This window comes from Oculina patagonica, chromosome 4 (assembly GCF_052425735.1).
Source record: "Oculina patagonica isolate OP01 chromosome 4, crgOcupat, whole genome shotgun sequence".
Taxonomy (NCBI): Eukaryota; Metazoa; Cnidaria; class Anthozoa; order Scleractinia; family Oculinidae; genus Oculina; species Oculina patagonica.
Window position 1 is genome coordinate 54200990 of NC_135761.1, and position 23074 is coordinate 54224063.

A 23074-nucleotide genomic window follows, 5' to 3' on the forward strand; every position below is an offset into this window, starting at 1 on the left:
TCTCTCATTGTTCCCAGCCACTTTGGGAATGCCCAACGCAGCTGCGAGTAATAAGAAGTCGCTGTAATTAGCGGCCACATCTCTGCCAAACTTTGCTTAGCCAGCATGGCAGGAGTAGCAGGGGGAAGGGAGAGCAGGAATTCGGGTACAAGTATGAAGTGCTAGGAAAGAGAGTAAAGTGCTTCTTACTCATACCCAAATTCCCCTTCTCCTTTCCCGGCTTTCTGAAACTATGCATGCAGGCAAGTTAGTGGTGTAGTCCCTATTTGGAAATGTTTGAGAGAACTATTCTGCTGGCCATTAACAAGCATGTTTCTTCTCTGAATAACCCTTTAACCCCTAAGAGTGCCAAATGACACATAATGTCATAACTTGGTCAATATTTGTCCAATTGATTTGAAATTTTGGCACAAAAATTGTCTTGGCCAGATTTTCATTTTGAAAGCATAAAACTGTACCTCCCCCCTATTTGTGACTTTATTGACCACCCCTATTTCGTTTGAAACTTTTTTGCCTGATACATTTGTGGTATGCAACATACCCGGTATCTGAAATTAGCCACTACACTGTGAGCTGCAAAATAAGATATAGTTTAGGGGTATGCCTAAAATTAACGGAGATAAACAAACGTTTGAATATTTTTCATTTCAATGTTTTAACTCATTTCTTTTACAGCTTTAACATTCTTTTTATTTGCTTAAGTATTTTATACAACTTACTGATCAATGCCTTTCAAATGGTTTCTCATACATAGATATCTGATTTATACTTTTTAATTTACGAAAAAGGCCATTTGCTTTAGGGGGTAAAGGGATAAAGAGCAAAGAAGAATAATTTTAATTGCCATTGCCGTTTAGGGACCAGTTATTATTAAGAGGGGTGGTAGGGCTGGTGAAAAGAGGAGGGGGGGATCAATGATTTTTGTGCAGGGAAAAAAGGAGGTGTGTGTGTGTGTGTGGGGGGGGAGTGGGGGGGCATAAAATTATGCACCCATGGGTGTGGGTAAGAGGGGGAGAAAGAGGAGGATCGACATCAAATGTGCTTCATAAGAGGGGAGGGTCAGGGTCTCTCCAGTTGCACCTGCCCTCCCCCACCCCTCCCCCTTCAAATAATGACCTGTCCCTGATACCACCCGGCTGAGTTATACCACAGCTCAGAGAAGTCAAAGTTCAGAGCACATAGTTTTAATTCTTACTTTAACTACCTAAACGATTTCCAGGGAAAAAAATAGAAGCTGGATATACAAATTGTTGTGAATGTGAACATTGCGGAAATACGTCACGAAATCTGCAAAAACTCTCGTTCCGAGAGTGGTGGCCTGGGGCTAGGGTAGACGCGCGCTGAGTTGTGGGATCGTTTGGGGGGCACACGAAATTGTAAACAAAAGAAATTATGCCAGATCACGAAAGGTTGCTCCTGGAATATCTTCCTGTTTGAGAGGCTTTTCTTTTGTTCCGCTAACACCTGCTATTTAACTCAAAACCTCCCTCCTAGCCAACTGGCAACATTTTGAAACATTTGTTTCAATATTTCGTGCTCCTCCCAAACGATCCCACAACTCAGTGCGCGTCTACCTTCGCCCCAGGCTCCCACTCTTTTTGCAAGTGAGCTTATCCTCTACACACTTTGCGTGACTAGACTGCGTGACCGAGTTACCTATTACCCAGAGTGCTCCTTGCGTAATACTCTTGAAAAAGGCTGGGTTCTAGGATACTTTTAGCCAAGGTGTGTTTCCTTTCTAAAAATGGCGGAGAATATAACAATGCAGTAACGATATTTTGAAAGCCATAAAGCCATCTTTTCTTCGATCACTAACCCTGATTTGCCGATTAAGCCTCAAGGTAACGTATTGTTCTATGCTTTTATTGTAGTTTGTAGTATATATTGCTTTTATCGAAGGGTTCCTGCGCTTCAGTACACCCTATGAACGCCGTCATGCCTTCGTGAAAATCTTGAAACTTCTAATTAAACCCATGTTTATTTACGTATTCTTGCAAGATTTTTCCTGTCCATATCTTGTATTGCACTATTTGTGTGATGCAGTGTTGTAACTTATCGCGTCTGTATAGTAATTCCACGCCTTTTAGGAGTTTTTTTGAATCAAAAGCGACTGCTTGGCCTGGTGGAACGCATTATTCTCGTATTTATTTTTATACTGTCTGTAGCAGTGTTTGACATTGTTTCCATTGTATGTAAATCGTAAATAATACATTTTCCAACTTCTAGTATTTTCTGGCCACAGTAATCGATTTTAGTTTATCGTTTATACGGTTTAATACATGCAATTGCAAATCAAATGGGGCCTCAAAATATAAGCCGTACTTCGCTTCGATCGTCGATATCAACCGTAAGAATTTCAGATTAATTATAGCTGTGTTATAGTAGCAATCTGAAAAGAATTGTTGCTTTTAAAAGTGTAATAGTTTGAAGTAACATTTTCTAAAAGGATTAACCTGTGTCCGCTAGAGGGATAAATGTACAAAGCTCACGGAATAAGAAAAAAACTTTAGTTTGCAATGCTGATATAATAACATAGGTAATCATTTATAGAATGCCTATTATGAATATTGGATGTAGATTTGTTGGTAGGCAGCACGATTGTAATATAGATTTAATGTATGCCAAGTATACTATGGTGTAGTCATGTAATGTTGTGTACTTATTCTGGAGGTCTGTAGTTTTGGCACCTTCCTTCAGCAATGTAAATTCCCTCTTGATGTTTAAACATTCAACAACCTCTAATAAGTTGGTTTGCCTAAAATAAGCTCAAAGTATTACTTCTGAGTGTTACTGGGACATTGTAGTTGTTTCTTTTTTGTATTTTTTCTCCTTTTTTCTGTAATAAGACACCTTCAATTAGCAAATACAGACTGTTATACCCTGCTTATAGTTGAACTCACTTATTTCAAATTCCCTGTTATTTCGAGCTAAAACCCATTTCCCTTGGATTTGCACTTCAGTCCTTTACTACCACAACCAACAACCACCTTTAATGTACTCTTGCACTTACACGAAAAAGATTAATAATACTATCAGCTATTATTAAAAACTAGTCATGGTATATTGCAATTCCTTAGTTTTGATTGGTTTACAGGCCATGGTATATAACAGGATGTTCATTAAGCATCGGAGATCGGAGAATTCTCCCGCTACTACGTAGAATTCTTCGGCTAAATTTTTTAATGCCTGTACCTATTTTTTTATTAAGATGCGAAACCTTGAGAAATCATTCTCCGGTTAAATAACACTATTCTCCTGCTATTACAATTCTTAATGAAAACCCTGATATGAGCTCATATACCATGGACCACAATTATGGTAGGTGTACGCGTCAGCGAGAACAGCTGGTGAGCTCAAACATTGCATTTTGTTGGTTGTTTTTAATAAAACAATTATTCCATTTGCGCTTGTTGGGTGTGAGATAGTTATAACCAACTTGGTTCTATCTATCATCTCATATCCAACGTGCGCTTCTGGAATAATTGTTAGTTATAACATACCGCACATGCTGGCTGGCGTATCTAATTCCTATTGACCTATCATGGTGTATAATTACGCATTGCTGTGGATGAGTATATAACAACAACAACAACAACTTTATTTGCACCCTACATCAATAAATTAAAATACAATAAATAAAAAAATAAAGTAAAGTGATGACTGCCCAGAATAACAAGATGGTAAAAGATGGGCAGTAAATTATAAAAAGGTCAGTAATTAAGAGTACAAAAAAAAAGAGAAGAAAAATAATGGAAAAAAAAATGACGTATACCGACGCAGAGTAATAGAGTATAAATAGAAAGGTTCAGTAATAGGATCTAATAGAGACCTGAGCCCGAGAATCCCCCCATACTGACAAACGAAAAAAACAAAAAGACACAAAAAGTGGAGAGAAGTATTGAGGAAAACGGACCACGTCGAAACGGCCATCATGTACGCTGACCGCTGACGTGTGTGGTTGCATTTAGTTCAGTCCAGTTTTATAGCTGCAATTTCCGTTGCTTACTTTCTTATACAGAAAGACAGCAAGCATGAAGGTGAAATTGAAGCAGAACAGGCACACTTTCCAAGTTTTTCCAAACATGAGCTCCAGTAAATTCTAGTAGAAAGGCATTCAACAGTAACTAAAAAGGCCACAAATTTTTCTGTGGTAACAATCCATGGTACTAACAACTTTGTTTACTGTTGGCAGGTTGAACAAATGTAAAAACAAAAACAAAAAATACAGAGAAACAGTTAACTGTTTCTCTGTATTTTTTGTTTTTGTTTTTACATTTGTTCAACCTGCCGAAAACAAGTAAATTACAAAGTTGTTAGCATACATGCAAACAATCTGGGACCCAAAACTGTGTTTGCGCAAAAGTTTGTAGTCCCTGTGTTATAAAAGAATTGGTTTATGCTTTTATGTGTATATATTGAGTTATGTATATACTTGGGAAGTTTGGAGAGCAATCAACAAGCTAGAGTTGCTCTTGGCTATGCCTTGAGCAAGTCTTACGCATCTTTTGTGCCCTCCAAACTTCCCGCGTACATCCATTACTCGAGTATGCACGCTAATACCAATTCTACCCTTGTTTCCCCTGACGGTTTGAAATAATGGGGTTTACAATTAGCTGTAGTGCCTGTGAAACATGTACCATTACAGGGCTGGGTTGTTCAAAGTACAATAAAGCTAATCCAGATTTAACGTGAATTTTGATGTTAGTTTGTTAACTGTTTAACAGTGAGGTTTTGACATCAGTTTTGATGTACGCTGATCTCAAATTTGACAAAGCATAAGCAATACAAGAGAAATTGAACCCTCAAATAACTTTTAATCCTGGGTTAATGTTAATTGGCAATTTGCCGTTTTGAACAACCTGGCCCAGAACAACTTTTAAGGTCTTGAAAGTAACAACCCCCTGATAGAAGCCCACTGTCAAAAGTATTTAAGTTGTTCATGTGGCCCGCGTAAAGCCTTAGTCCCCCTTTTGTAGGTTGAAGATTAAGCATTGTTATAATATTTCCTTTATCTTTGATTTTCAGGCTTTGCTCAACATGGGGAAATTATTATCAAAAATATTCGGTAACAAGGAAATGAGAATTTTGATGTTAGGTCTTGATGCTGCTGGGAAAACTAGTATCCTTTTAATTCTTGCTTGAATGTACAATTATGTGTTTTGTGCTTTTTTTGTTAAAAATAGTTATTAAATGCAGTCCCTTGTTTCTACACTGTTCTGACTTGAAATAAAGGAAAATAAAAATTACCGAAGTAACGTTATAGTTTATACCATCACAGAATCCTGATTTTTTGAACCGCTAAGAAAAAGAAAATTAGTTTGGGAAATGCGGGAGTTTAAGAGAATGGGAGTGAAATTGCAGTGTTTTGACCAGGGCAAACAACTTTTGGATTGAGTCTAAATGAGTTTTAGAAATCAAGGGTTTGAGAAATTGGGATTGCACTGTTTCGTTTTGGTTTACCGTATTTACTTGAATAAGCGCTGCGGCGCTTATTAAATTTTTCGTGCCTCAAGTGCGGCGCTTATTCGAGGACGGCGCTTATTTGAGGGCGGCGCTTATTTAAAAATTGGACGCCACAAACAATGTCATCTAGACGAAACTTCTACAGTGACTAAAAGAAGGGTATTTTGATTGTCAGTATTCGTCTCTTAGGGAAAAAAAAAAGTTGCGCTTGCTGTCCCTACAAAGTTCAAGCCCTTCAAAAGGTTAACAGAACTACGTATTGTAAGAATTTTGGATAGAAAAAAGAATGGGCGAGCAGTAAAACATAATAACTTGAACTGCAAAACACTGCTTTTGATGAAAAGGAATTTCCAAGGCTGTTTTAGAGTTGCATTGTAGTGCTATTTTTAGTTACACACAATTCTTCGAACAAGCGCTGCATCGGGACTGCAGCGCTTATTCGGGGGGGCCATATTAACTTTTTTGTCCCAAATGCGGCGCTTATTCGAGGGCAGCGCTTATTCGGGGGCCGCGCTTAATCGAGTAAATGCGGTATTTTTACTGTATTTCTTTGGCATTTTTGACCAAGTTATAAAACTATAACTTTGAATTTCCTTTAAATTAATTTTAAAGTAATTACAAACTTTAGAGGAATCACTTAAAACTTGGTGACAGCTTTACTTCCTTTAATGTTGTTTGATTGTTTAATATATCCTTAACGCACTATCAGCCATTTTATACAAACTTAAGCTTGGGCAATCAGTCACAACTATACCAACTGTAGGTTTTAATGTGGAGACCGTTTCCTACAAGAATATAAAATTCAATGTATGGGTAAGTATCTCAGTGCCCCGTCATTGTATTAACAAGTCAGAGTGCTTGCATAGATGCAGTGGAGTTAACATTATGATCAAATCTGATGTTCTTTTAGTTTTTACACAACTATGTAATGTTGGAGTGGGATGTTCCAGTACTAGTTGCCAGTATGCTCAATAAACTTGCAAAGTCAATTTTCAATTTGCTGTACATAGCAGGTTACTAACTTCCATTTGGGCTTCAAAATTGAAAACATAAATCACAACTTGCATAAATCACAATCATAATGTTATCTCAGTTTTGAAGCCTTGTTCCCAGGGTGGCACTATGTGATATTTAGGCCCCATTTCCTGCAGTCTGTCAATAAACAGTCAACCATAGCAGGGCCATAACTAGGAACATACAAACCCAGACACTTGAAACAAGTGGTATAAAATCGTGAATTTATGTTTATTATGCTCGTGTAAGAGGTTATGCATTACTAGAAACTACGCTAATTTGGAAGAGGTGTTTTCTTGCCTAAAAATGACATTTTCAGGCTGGTAGATTTCAAAATTTTAAGGCCTAGCAGCTCGTGTGTTTGGCATTTCGCATTTTCCTCGGTTCTCAGAAAGTCTGGCTACAGGCCTGCATGTCCCCCTTTTTGACAAGTGGTATTCTAGTTTTTTCACAAAAAATGAAAACCAGAACTTGTCAAATTAAACGGAAAATTGTCACAACTCAAATGGAACTCAGCAAAAAATTTGCTTATCATCAAATTTGAATTTAATTGGAAAGTTGCTTGAGGAACTACAAAGTTGCACAGAAAAGAATATTCAATATGATTGACAGTAGCAAATCTACTACAGGTGCCATTGTTTGTATTTGAGGGGCATGACTTGATGACTTGTCAGCAAACATTTGAATTTTTTTGTAACTTTGCTTGTCTTCATAACTTAAACTACATGAAGGCCTGAAGACATACCGTAAAAACCTGCAGATAAGCCGCACCTTTTTTCCAAAAATTTTCGCTCGAAAGCGGGGGTGTGGCTTATCTGCGGGAACATTCGGAAAAGGTGCCGTAAATTTTCGTGAACTGATGCTAATTTATGGACAATTATGTAAATTAATATAACATAAAACTACAAGAGAGTACCGGTCATTGCTTTTGCAAGTTTGACAGCTCCTATAGTGTTTGCAGTGTCGACAATGGCCTATAACTTTAACAGTACGAGCGAGAAAATACCACGAGTATTCACGAGTAAGATGGCCAATTGTTTCTTTCTCATTTTGCACTTTGATGGAAAATTTGTCGAACTGATTGCGAAACTCTCTTCATGTAACAAGTTTATCTCCAATAGATGGCTCCCAAATCTCTTTAATTTGTCGATGTGATAGCCACGAAACCCGAACGCCTCCATCGCCATCTTGTTTTGCTTTACGTTCTCGCCCTAGTCCCATATTTCGCGTCCGATCAAATGCCTGGTTACTAAGCTACGAACGTTCTGCAAACGCGTGTGGGGTGTTGTTGTGACAAAATCTATGGAAAAACTGCGTTGAATGAAGAAATACCTGTCAACAAATGCCAGAAAAAGATCACGGCATAATATGTCAAAGTTGGTTTTCATTATATTAAAGAGCTCAAACTGTGGGTAAGACTGAAGTATTTTCTGTTTCAATGTTCATTGAGTTTACGTTCGATGAAGAAGACTTCCTAAAGACTCAACTTTGGATTTTTGACTCGACTTTGGATTTTCTTTGATTTACTTTCAAAAAACTTTTTTTCCAACATTTGAGTTGTTAAACTCAGGGTGCAGCTTATCTGCGGGTGCGGCTTATCCGCGGGTGTTTACGGTATTTCTTGTTGTGTGATGATCTTTATTTTTTAAATTTTGCGTTCTTTAGTAATAATAGTATAAATTAAATCTATCTTTATTTATTGCCATACAATTTTCTTGATGTCTGTTGTGAGAATTTTGTTATAATCATTAATCATCTAAACTGATTTCATTCCATATTCTCATCACCTATCTGTTTAACAATGTATTGATATAATAAGGAGAAAATAGACATTGATAAAATGTTTATTTCAGGATGTTGGTGGACAAGATAAGATTCGTCCTTTATGGCGTCACTATTACAATGGAACCCAGGGCTTGATATTTGTAGTAGATTGTGCTGATCTAGACCGTATTGACGAGGCGAGAACAGAACTTCACCGGATAGTCAATGACAGGGAGATGAAAGATGCCCTAGTTTTGATATTTGCAAATAAACAAGATTTACCAGATGGTGAGTCAGAACAATTTACTTGATTAGGTTATCAGATTAGTTAATCACATCAGGGGCAGACCTAGGGGGAGGGTGTAAGGGAGGGCACCCCTCCCTGAGATGACCTGCGGCTTAGTATTCGCTTTTAAAATTTGTTTACGTCACCAGTCAGTTACGCCATTACTTAGTGGTGTACCCCCTCCTAAGAAAAATCAAGGATCTGCCCCTGCAGGTTATTTGTAATATGGTATGGTGGACCCTCTTTTTAACAAAGTGTCGAGGGCCTGTTACATTATGTTTGTTTACTATAAAAATTTGTGGAAAATGCCAAAGTTTGTTTTATTAGGGCTAGGTTTATACGGTAATTTAAAGTTTTTTTTTGCATTAAAATTGAACTTATGTGCCTTCCAGCACATGAGCTGTTATCAGGAAGAATTTCCATGTCTGTTGATCTGTTTCATACTCAATTTCAGTTGTATGATGACATTTAGTTGTTTCTTTCTGGTAGCTTCTGGATTGTTCAATGTTATAGTGGGGATTTCATTATAATTTTTGTATCTGGATGTTTAACCCCAGGCGAGTACTTAGAAAGAAGTTTTTATGCTACTAGGAGACACTCTCTCTCCAAGGTTTAAACCTTTCAATATGGCTGGGTGGTTAGAGCGCGGCGGGTTCAAATCTTGTTCTGACCACTAGCTGGTGTTGTTCTTGGTAGTTCCGAGTTCAACTTCTTTGCTATGTTTGTAAATAGTCAAATTATAATCTGCCTCCTGCCAGTTAGGATTTTTACAAATATTATGTTCATTAGTTTCAGTGTTTATTCACATTGGCCCTGAAAAGCCCCACTCAGGGAGTAGTCATTAAGTACAGTATTTATTTTAGCTGTAACTTTGGTTAATAGCTGTCAATGAATGGTCATAAACTAGGTCCACAGGCTTAAAACTCAACAACTGTATTTTTTTTTTATTTGACCCCAGGAACAAAAAGGTGAAAACCCTAAAATTTGTCCTTTTCTCTTGCAGCCATCAAACCTCATGAACTTCAAGAAAGACTAAACCTTACAAAACTAAGAGATAGAAATTGGTTTGTGCAACCATCATGTGCTACATCTGGTGATGGCTTATACGAAGGATTAACCTGGCTGTCTTCTAATCACAAACATTAATTCTTGACCTCAGCAGTAGCTTGAGTGTGTATAGATGCTCTAGCTTTATTGTACTATAAATTTGTGTCTTTTAATAGCCACCTTGATAACTTTAAGAGATACATGTATTTCTCGTATCAAGTAACTAACTAATGAGATTAGAGCTGTGTAAGGCCATTTTGTATAGCTATGGTGATTCATGCAACTCTTTCTCCGCGGTGGCTGGCAGAATAATCTGCCATATTACAAGTGAAAACAAAAGGAAAATCGTAGAAAAACGCTTAGCATTGCAGATTATTTATAACTCAACTGGCCTTCTAATAGCATACAGTAGTAAATGAAACTGAAACTAAAAAATATTAATGTAAATTCAAGGTTGCGCTCCAAGGAGGTGTTTTAGAGCTTCTAAAATGCATATTAAGTTTGATGAGAAGTAGGTTTATTTTGTCAATGAAGGAAGGAAAAAGGTTACCTGCCTTGGACAGAAACTGTAGGCCCTTTGCAGTGCGTCAACACACGACTGTGTTGGTCATTTAAGGGTTACCAGAACCGAAAAGGGTTAGTCAAAAGCAACTTAGTAATTTTTTTGTGACATACAAGAATGGAAATCAGCTCTTAGCCGCTTGCCAAGCTGAGTCCTGCTCTCAACTCTGGGTATTCTTTGCTTTGTATAAATTAATGTCTAAAATTTCAGGATTTTTTTTAGGTCATATTACAGCCCAGCAGCCCTCTCCATTTAAATGTTCTTAATTTACCTGTCATCAAATCTCACCTAAAAAAATTAGTGGTCTCAAAATTGGAGTCTTGTTTTTGTCACACTCTTTTGAACCTCTCACTTACTTTCTACAATTTTAATGCATTGAAATGCGTTTTAACAGAGTTAAGAAAGAGTACCAATTGAATAGTGCTTGTGGTTTAAGGTTGGTTTGGAGGGGCATGTGCAGTAGTTCCCTGCACTGTTCATGTGGCATATGTTTCAGGCAGCACAAGTGGCACAGTCGTGATTTGCCACAAAGGACCTATTGGGAGAAATTGAAGTTTATCACATTGAGTCAACATATTTTTGCTGTTTTCTTATGTTATATTTGTTGCTGCATTTTTTTGTATATTATCGAGACATTTTGGATGTAGAGACATTGTTGTGGTTATAAAAGGGTAGGAATGCACCTTTTTTTAGTCAAGTTGAATCTGTGTTGGCTGGTAGGTAGAATTAGGCATAGCAATATGAACAGGCCATGAACTGCATATAAGTTTGTTGTCATGCAGCAAAGCCACTATGTGGTTGATAATATTACTGCAGTGAAGTATGCATATTAAATTTTCCTCTTAATAATGGTTTTCGATCACAATGGGTTTTTTCACACATCTCTGCCAATTGATAAATAGCCAACAATTTTGCATAGAGCAGTTTTCAATTTAGTGTCGTAAAACCAAAACCAATGTAATTACTTTGGCCAATCACAGAAGACACGGACAATCCAGTGAACCAATCAAAACTCGAAGCAAATACATGTAGCCGGCACGAAGCGCGGGAAAACGTGCGCGAGCGAGTCATGATTGGTTTTGGTTTTAGTTCTGATTGGCTGAGAAAGTGGTGCGAGATTTTTAAGCCAATCACTAAGCGTAGCAATGCAAAACCAAAGCAAACGCAATTTACTTTCGACACTCAAGTGAAAACCGCTCTATAGCCGGTGGTTTTATAGGTGTAGTCTGACTCCTCAACCTTCTAGACTAAACTGAGTTTTATTAAAAGTATGTTAAAATTTGGTTCTAAATCAATTGCAAATTATGATCAAAACTTTTATTGAGAGGTAATGGTGTGGCATGTCACTCCAAGTACATGTAAATGGTTGATAAATGTACTTATCTGAATGATAAGCATACTTATCATATTGATCAAGTTGATAAGTGTACTTATCTAGTTGGCAATGAGGCTGTATGTGTTTAGACACTTTTATTATTTACACATTACACTTTTAATTCTGAGCAACTTAATTATAAACCAGTAGTTGAATTCAGCTATAATTAACTTGTTATATAAATTATTAATAATTATTATAGAAGAGGAATTATCAGTCTTAGGATGTTTTTGCTCAGGAAGAATTCAGTGAAGTCAAAAAAGGTTCTCATTATATTATTGTGAAAAGTTTAATACACTGTAATAGCTACAAGCAGTACAATGTGGACATAAATCATTTTTGGGTAATCTGTTAGACACTTCTTCCTTTAAGGTCCAGTAATATGGGCAATATTTTCTTTCAACTTGTCTGGCAACAATGTTGCATTGCAAGTGGTAACGTGTGTTGCGTGTATTACCACCCGTGTTGCAAGCTGTGGCACGAAGTTGAACTCATGTCTATTTCGTGCAACATGTTGCTGCAACTTGCAACATGGGGTCATACCCACAACAAAACATTACAACTTGCAATGTTGCAAGCGCAAGACAAGTTGAAAGAAAAAGTTGCCCGTATTACAAGGCCTTTTTTAGTCTGTATAGTAGACTGTTGATTGTGTGTGTGGCACTGATGGGTGTGTCTGTGATGATACTTCGCCTGAATCATAACCTCTGTATGGCAGATTCTAGTAACTAACATCTGTATGCATTGCTTTTCTGTTACACTTCATGAGAACATATTTCCAAAATAAGACATATTTTTCAATTTACACTTGCTGTCTTGTGTTAAGAAAAGTCAAGTCCTGAGGGAAAAATTCATGGTGTACATGAAAAGCACAGCACACTTGACAGTATTTTATTCCATTCTCTTATTCTCCAGCAGCAGAATTGCGGCAAAAATGCTGCTGCTTCCACAAAACAACATCAAAACCAATCAAACAACCAAAAAATTGCCTTGAATACAGACTGTCAACTGTATACTGTAGACAGACTGTATACTACAGCTTTGCAGCCTTCTGATTCGCTATATTCTCCAAGAAAGGGATTAAACAAAATGTTTAATGAATTAAAAGTTATGAGTATCTGTAAAATACTGTCAGTGGCTACTAGCTAGGCTTTCAGGGAAGAAGAGGCCATTATGTTAATAATAGCTGCCGCACAATGCATCATCAAACTTGTGGCAGGTTTTAGTCAGAAATTGTCATTGTTGAATTCCATGTCGTCTATCTTGAACAAAAGTATGTTATTAAATGTTTTTACAGAAAAACAAGTAGCCCATTTGGAATGGGCAGTCTAGGAGTTTGTTACAGAAATAAAAAAAGCTGAGCAACATCTGTTATTGTATAAGATGTCTGAAAATGATGACCCTCTGACATTAACACACCAGCCCCCTCCCCTGGCACTTAGTCAACCCTGCCCCCCTCCCCTCCCAGATGACAGGATTTGAAAATTTTCCAGTGATTTGCAGACATAACAGCCCCAGTCAATTTATTGTCATCCAAAACTAGGAACTTCACACTGCCGGACGAAACACCATATCGAAGGAGGAAATGGAATGTGTAACAAGCGGGAAATGGTAACCAATCAAAGCTAAAATCTGACAGAATCGGAACAAATCAATGCTAGCTTGTTGTACAATCCAAAGCAAACAATGCTAGCTTGTTGCACAATTTAAGAGCTGATTGACTTGACTTCACGTTTGTGACTCACTGGGATGCTGCTTCAAACTGCCCGATTCTCAGGTGTTCAGGGGCCACACACTCTCCATGGCCTCGAGTGACCTAGACCGTCTGAAAATCAGGCTAGTAACTGCGTAATTTGATTGAATAATTTATAAGCAAGTCTTGCTAGATTTGCAAGTAGGTTTCAAAGCGTCAGAAGCGTGTTTCACATCAATCACAAGATCTAAGATTTCAAAGGTATTTCGTTCAAATTGGTTCTGTATATCTTATGCAAAAGCGTGCCTTATTTCTAACAAAATAAAAAAAATTAAAAAAAACAGTACCGTATTTACTCAAAATTAATAAGGTCCACCCCCGAATAACCGCCGCCCTCGAATAAGCGTCGCATTTGGGACAAAAAAGTTAAATAAGTGACGCCGCAGTCCCAATGCGGCGCTTATTTGATGAATTTTGTTTAACTTAAAATGGCACTGCAAAGCAACTCTAAAACAAACTTGGAACGTTTCTTTTCATCACGAGCGATGTTTTGCAGTTCAAAGTGATTGTTTTTGTGCTTGCCCATTAGTTTTCTATTCAACATTATCACAATACGTAATTCTGTTAATGTTGTGAATGCCACAAACTGCCAGGACAGCTAGCGCCACTTTTGTTTCAGCAAGAGATGAATATTGACAATCAAAATTTTAAATAAGCGCCACACTTGAGGGGCGAAAAATTTAATAAGCGCTTGTTCAAGTAAATACGGTACATAAAATTCCAGGTTTTCTAGGACCCATACGAGCCCTGATAGGAGTATCCTCCCCTGGGGAGGTTGACTGTGTGAACATCACATCAAAACCGACATTACTAGGGAGACTCCCAACCCCGCAGATTCATTTTTTATGGTAGAGTTTTGAGCCGATTTGCTGCAATTTAGGTAATTTTCAGTTGCTTTGCCTTGCCCCCTATATGTAGGACAGCAAAGGGAACTAACAACCACCTAAATAGCTATAAATCTGCCCGCAAAAGCTCACAAGAAACATAAAGACCAAGCCTGAAGCATGCTTAGATTCCTTTTTTTTAAAAATCAATGATATTTTAAATTTTTGTAATACAACCTTTCTAGTACTCTCTCCCCATACAAATCCTAGTTGAACCCTGTAACTCGGCCCGAACTTTTCTCCCTTTTTTTTTTTTCCCTTTCGGTATATTTAAAGTGTTGTGCAACAGCGTACAACAGATACTCATATAACAAGCTTGGGCTACCTGCAAAACCACAATGACAAAATGAAACTACATTTTTAAGGCAGAATGGATTACATTTTTATTCCAGAAATAATGCATACATGTACACTGACTGAAGGTTTTCTACATGGCTGTTCGACTTAAATAAAAAGGCATGCATGGTGTAAAAAAAAAAAACAACTAAATATAACATTCCTAATAGAAACTGTTCATTTATTTAAAAAAATAATTATAACAGTGTGTAGATCATGAAGTTATCAGCGCTGAGCAAAAGGATTGAGAGGATTTGCAGATGGAATGTTCCTTGGCGGAGGAGGTGCTAGACCTGGTGGGGCACCTGGCTGATTACCGCCTCTCTTCTGCTGTTGCTGCTGTATTTGAGCAGGTGTCAACCGGAAATGAAACTGGAGAAAAAACTGCAAAAGAGTGGATATGGATGTTACTTTCTGTTAAACAAACTGTTTTCAAAAATGACATTCTTCCTACATGTAGGTCACTCATTTGTACAATTATCGTCACAATTGGTTGGGACATGTGGATCAAGGTGAGATTACATTATTTTTATCCGCACCCTTCCTTCTTAATGTTGAGTAAACACTGAAGGATGAGGCCCAGGAAAAGTGACCCAACAATATATTTTACTGAACGGGCGACCAAGTCGTTCGAACGAGTGGATGTTTTTACTAAACAGTTGACCGAAGTCGTTTGAACGAGTGCAAATTTTTTCGAATGGCTTTCACACGGGTTGTAAACAGAAAGTCGTTAGTGTACGTTTTTGCGTGAAAGGTCACAGATTGTACATGCATTTGTTGCTACCAATATTTTGGTCCGCAGTTATTTCAAGCCATTTCAGGCTTGATTTTATTGTACTTACCGATCACTTTGTGTTGCAATTTTTGCAAAATAAGATGATGGGAAAAGATGAGGCATAAATTTGTGTTATTAATGCATAGAGAACTGACCTGTTTTGTGTCTTTATTCCACTCAGTCCAAAGCCTTCCTTCATCTTTGTCAATTTCCCGACTTGGAATCTACGCCAGCAAAAGACAAGGATTAATCTCCTTTACCCCTTCCTTTAGTTCAAAATTCTGTTCAGCCAAATTCAAAATTCCTTTTTGCATAATTTTAAATATTTTCTCTTACAAAAAAGTTTGGGTGTTCAAAGATGCAAATTTGTTGCTATGACAAGAATTATGAGCCACCACTGCAGCAAACAAACAAGATACATGTATCACCTAGCATGAATTTATGGACAGCAAAGAACAAACACCCACATGTAGTGAACTTCTCAGAGAGTGTGCTATGCTGCTCAGGTTATGCCGAAATGTTTTTCTGCACTTGGTAAATGTTTAAAATTTAGAAGTCTACTACACCACCCTGTACTGCCTTGGATAAAACCTTCTCAAATTTCCTGCACTGCCCTGTTTTTGTGTATAGTGTTCAAATTATTTTTCTGAGACGCTTAGGAAACACAAGCAGTTTGTTTTTTGGGCAGGGCCAGTAAGGGAAGGGTTAAAAGCTTGAGTCTTTCACAGCGGACAGTCACAAGGTACAAAAACTGCATTTTGCTAAAAGCTCTGCGACATCCCGAAACTTCATCTTGGAGGCATGCACATTCTTTGCCAGCCAGCATGTGACCATTTGCAACATCTTTTTCAATTCTTTCAAACACCACATACCGTAGAATCCAATCAATTTCCGTTTCCCTTGGATAGTACTTCTCTGTAATTTTACCCCCCGATTTCCCAAAGCATTTTTTGTTTCCCCTGGAGGTTTGAGAAATCAGGATTCTACTATAATATTAAAGCCAGAAGAGTGGGTTGTGGGGGGATATGCTTGGCCATAAGCAGCATAACCATTTACATACCTTAAATGCTATTGTTTCATAAGGTTCTGCAGCAAACAAGAGGTATTGCCATGACTTATCAGGAGGTTCAATACGCTGTTCATAAGCTGACATGAATCGATGTCTTGGTGCAATGCCTTCTGCTATCTCAGGGTAATCCACCTGTAGAAATCAAATGAATCGACAGTTTGGTCAGAATTACAGAAAAGAACAACATAATATTGCAGACTAAAAATTACCTGTACAGTCAAGACAATATTCTGCCATGGATGCAAAAGTTACACAGGACAACTGAAGGCACTTTTTCATTTCCTTTTCACGTGTACGCCGGTACAGTAGTTTGTTTTGATAGAAAACATGACAATTAGGGATGTAGCTAAGAAAACATTAAGCCAGCTCATAAACATGTCCAGCTGGCTTTTCTGGCCTTGGCAGCTCTAAAAGTTTACCTAAGTCTTTGTTTTGATGTGAAATTTAAACTGGATTTAAGTTCTCTTTCAGCCGGTGAAATTAGCTGGCAGCTGGCTCTTAGCAACTTCACTGTGACAATATGTATTGGGTATTAACCAAGCCTGGCCCTATTCTCCCAGAGGAGAGCTAGGATTTAAGTCATTGACCAAGCTTGTTAGCCAGCCATATAATATAACGACTTCACAATTCTTACCTGAAAGAGTAGACTGTGCTGCCCTGTGTCTGGGTCCCTCTGTTTTGTAACTACATGCAATAATACGAATGGACTTGTAAGAAAAAAAATTCAGAATGTACTGGTACACTATCAATATTGAAAGCCCCTATGCAGGGCTGCAAATATTTTTTTTTCACTTGAAAGGACATATGTCCTACTAAGACACCATCTTGGTCGGACAAAACAAAAGTTTGGTCGGACATCACCAAAAACAAAAGGTTGAATTTTATTCTTTGTTGCAGTAGAATGCTTTATGATCAAAAATGTTTTCTCCAGATATCATGTCCGATCTTGGGATTTTGTCGGACATGAGCAAATTTAGGTCCGCCAATTTCTGATGACCGACTGTTATTTGCAGCCCTGCCTATGGATACCAATGTGTACATGTTGTTGTGGTTCAATTTTACCCTTGGTATAATCTGTTATTTTCCTTTGTTTTATATTCATTATCATATATTACCAAACACTAGAACAAAGGAAAATACCAAATTGTACAAAGGGAAAATCAAACTACAGCAATTCTGTACAATTCTGTCAAAATGTACAATAAGTGTGATCGTCCGTGTGAGGGAAGTCCTGAAAAAAAAAAAACTGTTGTTGATGACTGACCGAGGCAAGGAATGTATGAAGCAAAACTGGAATTTACGAAAGGGGATGCAGGGATATTTTAGGGAACAACAGATTGTCAAAAAAAGACGAGGTTTTGTACTCTACCTTTATAACCTGGACGTCCTATTTTGACAAACTTTTTAACAGATACCCTTGGTTTTTCCTGCAAAGAGTGAAGGTTAACTTTAATCCGGGATGAAATGTAAAGATGTTCCACATTTGTAACTTTTTTTTTACTTTCCCAACCTTGGGCTATCAGACTTGGTGAAAATGTCACACACACAAGTACAATAAAGCTGTCAAGGTGGCTTGTTGACCTCAAGATGCATTGATGCATATTCATGTATATGGGCACATCACAAAGCAGTAACTCTGCTGAACACAAATTATGGCCCCTCTGCTGTTAATTCAGAGATATAGAGGATATTACATGGTTGCGCGGAGATATGAAATTTATCTTCGAGTGTTCAAATCGATATCTCACGAGTGAGTGCAGCGAACGAGTGGGATATCGATTTGAACACGAGAAGATAAATTTCATATCTCCGAGCAACCATGTAATATTCTGTTTATTATATAAACCTACTAATTACGATGTTTTTTTTTTACGATTTTCCGAAGATTGCCGACCATTTTCCGAAGATTTCCGAAGATCTGCAAAATGTTGTCCGAAGATCGTACGAATGTTTCCGAACATTTTCCGAACTTTTCCGAAAATTTGGCCGAAGATTGCCGAGGAAGATCCGAAGATGTTTCGACTTAATATCGATTTACTTTGGCTCATTCAGCATTGAAACAGGGCAAACTTGTCAGAAAATGTTTCGAAATCGATATCTTCACATGTGAAAATAATATGTTATTTTCACGTGTGAAGATATGATTTTTTCGCGCGAAAGATTTCCTGGTATTTCACTGATGTTTATATAATAAATAGAGGATAATACATGGTTGCGCGGAGATATGAAATTTTTCTTCAATGGTTCAAATCGATAGCTCACGAGTGAGATATCGGTTTTGAACACGAGAAGACAAATTTCGTATATCCAAGCAACCATGTATTATTCTATTTATTATATAAACCTACTAATTATGATGTTTTTGACAAATTTCCGAAGATTTCTGACCATTTTCCGAAGATTTCCGAAGATTTTCAAAATGTTGCCCGAAGGTCGTACGAATGTTTCCGAACATTTTCCAAACTTTTCCGAAAAATTTCCAGGAAGATGTTTCAACTTAATATTGATAAACTTTGGCTCATTGAGCATTGAAACATGGCAAACTCTACGAGCTAATTGGTCAAAAATGATATCACACATGTGTGGATATCATTTTTATCCACACATGTGTGATACCATTTTTATCAATTTGCTACCATTAGCTATTCATGTACCACTGCAGTTTATATTATAAAATAAATATCTCAGGCAAAGTGTTACCTAGGTTGGCAGGGGAATTGATGGTACTGAATTATATACAAAGTACTCACAGGTGCTGGTTGAGCTGGGGCCTCTTTTGCTTCTTTAGCAGCACGACGAGCCCTGTTATACAATAAATTTACACACACAATTAGAAGGGTAAGCACCCAAGAACAGTCATTTTAAAGATGTCAATTAATACATTAGTTTAAATGTACATGTATGTCTGCAAGAGCATTCCTTTCCCAGTAATCAAACATGTACATTGTCTTCCATGATAAGATCAAGAAACTGAGCTGTCCAGGACAATTTGGCTTTCCAACAAGCATTACTCTTTTCATTCTCACTTGCCCAATGAGCAAGAGCTCGGGAAAGTCATTATCCACCAAATCATGAAGAAAATAAACTAAAAGAAGCATGTAACAGCCTGAGGCAAGGAAAAATTGAGAGCTATTGCAAGCTGGATTCAAGTTTTTTTCAAGCCCTAAAGAATGACAAGAGAAACATCTCAAATGAAATTATTACGCTTAGGTTTTCCAGTCAGGCAAGTAATTTCTCATTCCCACTTTCCCAATGGGCAAGAGACCAGGCAAGTCGTCTGCTGACTGACTGAAACCCTGAAGATCAAGAATGACAAGAGAATCATCTTAAATATGATGCTTACAGATTTGATTGATGCTTCTTTCCCTGCGTATGTGCCAAATAGCTTCCCTGTAGAAAATAAGAGATAAATCTTAACGACCATAATAGTGAACCATACTTAATCAATTTAATTAATAATTTCTACAACAGTATTCTTTATTAATAATATACAGTCGAAGCTCTCTTAACGGACACTCTCGTAAGCGGAAAGCTCTACCTTCAGTCGCCTTGTCTGAAACCCCCGTTTTAACTCCCATACAAATTCTGTATTTTTACATTCCTGTAAGCGGACATTCCCGTAAGCGGCTGCAGACACTTTCAAAGATTACGACTTAGACTTTTTCTTTGTTTTTAAGCTCCCATAGGCGGACAGCCCAAAGAAAATCCTATAAACAAAATCTGTATCTTGATTTTATAGATCATCTTCACATCGCCATTCGTCACAATGATTTTACAGTAATTACAGTACCATATAGTGTTTGTTTTGTCGTCATCCACGTCCGTCCGGTTATTGTTAGCTTGGCAACACCTGTAAGCGGCCATCTTTCCCCTACACCTCTAGTGGCCGCTTACGAGAACCATTCTCGTAAGCGGCCAGCTCCAGTTACGGACACTTTTTCCGCGTCCCGAGGGTGTCCGCTTACGCGAGCTTCAACTGTAATTATTTTATATTATAAGACAGTTTTGATTGTGTATACTCTGATAAGGAAAAAAATAGTTTACTTGAGGTTGAACAGAAAGTGGCATTGGTTTTTTTAAAGCCACTCACTAAGCGAAACCAAATGTGAATTACATTGAAACTCAAGTTTAAATAACCACTGTCTCATAAAAAGTGAGTGTAGGAAGGCTCCAGGAGTTCAATGTACTGAAGACCTTTTGATTTTTTAAACAATGTCAGTAAGAACTAACCTCATTGTTGTGTAGCGTAAGGCACAACTTGCATTCATAGGAACCAAGATGATTTTTCATAAAATATGGATCCTGAAAAATAAAAGCAGGTACATAGTATTTCCCCTTTACTTTACTTGTAGACAGTATTTATTATGCAGTAGAGAGCCCAAAATGGGATAACCAGTCCAATGATTGTTATATCACATGTGTTTTCTTTTCTTCAAGACTTGCTTCCACAGTTCTAGAAACACTCGAGCAAAACAGGAAACAGCTTTTTCCATTCCCTGAAGCAACAATCAAGGCATTGTGATGTTATGGAATTAATTAAAGGAATGCTTTGAATAGAGCTTCAAGCGACTTCTGTAAAATTTGCTAGATTATCCTTCCAATGTTTAGCTCAATCCAATGGAAATGTTTGTTTAAAAAGCTGTCATTTTTTCTGAATCAAAGGCATAAGATATTTTTCATTCTATTTTTGCAAACACTAGGCAAACAAAGACTACATTGCAAATATACATTTTGATAAGGAAAAGCTATGTAATCTATTTTATTTCTTCTTACTAGGGGCCACCCCTGAGGTCACTATTTTAAAAAATCTACTGTGTCATGAGCATGCATAGTAACTTTAGTTTCAAAGCTCTTACTGGCCTGACATGGTTATTGACAACAAACACTCCAATATGCAGAATGCTTGTGTCGGACAGAACTAGTTGTCGATTTCATTTAGTTGTCAGTAACGAATAATTGCCCACAACTAAATGTCTTGTCTGTAGAGGCCCTTAGAACTTTTGAGAATTTGATCAAAGTAGCTAGCAAAACTGAGCCTCTCTATGGGTACCCACGCTCTTCGTTTTCTTCACAGTTTTTTTGCAAATCTTCTTTTTTTTTGAGTGAATCTTCGTTTTATGGATTGAAACAGTTTGAACGTTTAAAACTTGTAATGGCTTCATGTGATTTCGCGGCAGTGTCTGTAAACCACTATTGTGGAAATCACAGTGAAATGTGGTCAAATGCCAAAATTCAGAAATTACAGATATTTTCTGTTGTGTTTACACAAGTTTTGACAGTTTTTAGCCGAGTGTTCAATTTGGTCAATTTTAGATCTTAGACATGTTCGCTTCAGTCTTGAGATCTTTGTTTTTTCCGCGGTGATCTTCGCATCTTCGATTTCTTCGGAAATACCCATAGAGAGACTCAAAACTAAGATATCAACAATTACTCTTAAACCTGAAATCTTGTATTAAGAACAATTTCTTAAAACAAATCACAGGATAAGAGTTTATTTTCGTACATAAAATAAGATGATATGCGTTTTAAATCCACAGCCTTCTTAAAATAAGAAAATAAACACTCAACCTTTGATTTCATTTGAGAATTGTTCTCAAAACAAAATTTCAAGTTAAGAGTAATCACGTCAGGTTCGGGTTATAGTTTTAAGCTCTGTGGTAGTTATTGTTAGCATCCAAGGTGTTCTCCCCTCTCTCCTATATCACTACAAACCAGAATCGTGTTCTTCCCTATAGCTCACAACGTATAGACGGCGTACGTATGCATGCTTTACAAACGACATACAAAGTATCGATTATTTTCACCTTGTTGAGGTCGATCGTCTCCAAAGCAAGCTGCCTCAAGCGTTCTCGACGGTCACGGTTTGATTCTGACCACGAGGCCACACCGCCCGAGCCAGTTTTTCCTCCAGCACGGTTCTGAAAATCCATGTCGAAAAAGAAATAAAGCTAAAACTAAAAAAAAGATGGCGGCGAGACGAGACGCCAAGAGCAAGACTGGGAAAGAACATCATGAAAACGAGACCCATTCCCAGGACTTCTGGGTTGTACCTCGCTTCCACGTTTTTTGGCGCTTTCAACGAGGTTCGTTTCGGTTCGTTTGGTTCTTCGATGTCTGCCGGTTGTGGCTTTACTTGTCGTTATGCTCTTTTGCTGGACTGTTAAACGGTTTTTCTGTAGCATTAATTCTGTGAAATGCCATTGTAAGATGAAAAGTTGCTATCCGACTGAAGACCAGTCCAGTTCTATGGCTATTTGGTCTGGCCCGAATGCGAAGCAAACGAAGGATTCCTCACGAGTCCGGACGGATGGTTCGAGCAATTTAGTTCAATGCATAACTCTTCCCTCGTCTTTCAAGCGCCCTGTTCCACTGTGACGTGACTCGAAGCTTTAAAAGTTGAATTTAACGGTGTATTTTTGGTAAGTTGGCTTGAAGTAAATGCACTAAGCTGAACTCACACGTGTTTCGCATGCTAAATGTTTGTGTATTTTTTTGGCGCCATATTTGTTCGATCGAACAAGACATTTTTGTTTCTGGAAAACAGTTTGTTCAATCCAAACTAGTATTGTCAATTAAAAAGCTTCATATTTTATTTTATTTTTCATAGCTGGTGAGCAGATGGAGTCCAGAAAAGCAGATGAAGGAATTTATCAACCACAGTTTGCCGTTTGGAAGAAAACGTAAAATTTCCCGTTGCCGTCTGCTAATTGCTTCACAACACAAACTTTTCAAATGACAGTGAAAGG

The 23074-nt window shown here is 37.6% G+C and overlaps 2 protein-coding genes across 2 annotated transcripts; one reads left to right on the forward strand and one right to left on the reverse strand.

Moving 5' to 3' along the window:
- Positions 1-1713: 1713 nt before the first annotated feature.
- LOC144650708 (ADP-ribosylation factor 6-like) lies at positions 1714-12880 on the forward strand. Its single transcript, XM_078510444.1, has 5 exons — positions 1714-1841; positions 5026-5119; positions 6173-6276; positions 8331-8529; positions 9531-12880. The coding sequence occupies exons 2-5, from the start codon at positions 5038-5040 to the stop codon at positions 9671-9673; spliced, it is 528 nt and encodes a 175-aa protein (XP_078366570.1). The 5' UTR covers positions 1714-1841; positions 5026-5037; the 3' UTR covers positions 9674-12880.
- A 1625-nt stretch (positions 12881-14505) lies between these two features.
- LOC144650679 (splicing factor 3A subunit 2-like) lies at positions 14506-22313 on the reverse strand. Its single transcript, XM_078510401.1, has 9 exons — positions 22133-22313; positions 20559-20630; positions 19672-19718; positions 19079-19130; positions 17698-17755; positions 16963-17012; positions 16320-16460; positions 15415-15483; positions 14506-14868 (listed from the first exon to the last, which is right to left on the reverse strand). Exons 1-9 carry the CDS (start codon positions 22256-22258, stop codon positions 14710-14712), a joined length of 774 nt encoding a protein of 257 aa, XP_078366527.1. The 5' UTR covers positions 22259-22313; the 3' UTR covers positions 14506-14709.
- Positions 22314-23074: the final 761 nt, after the last annotated feature.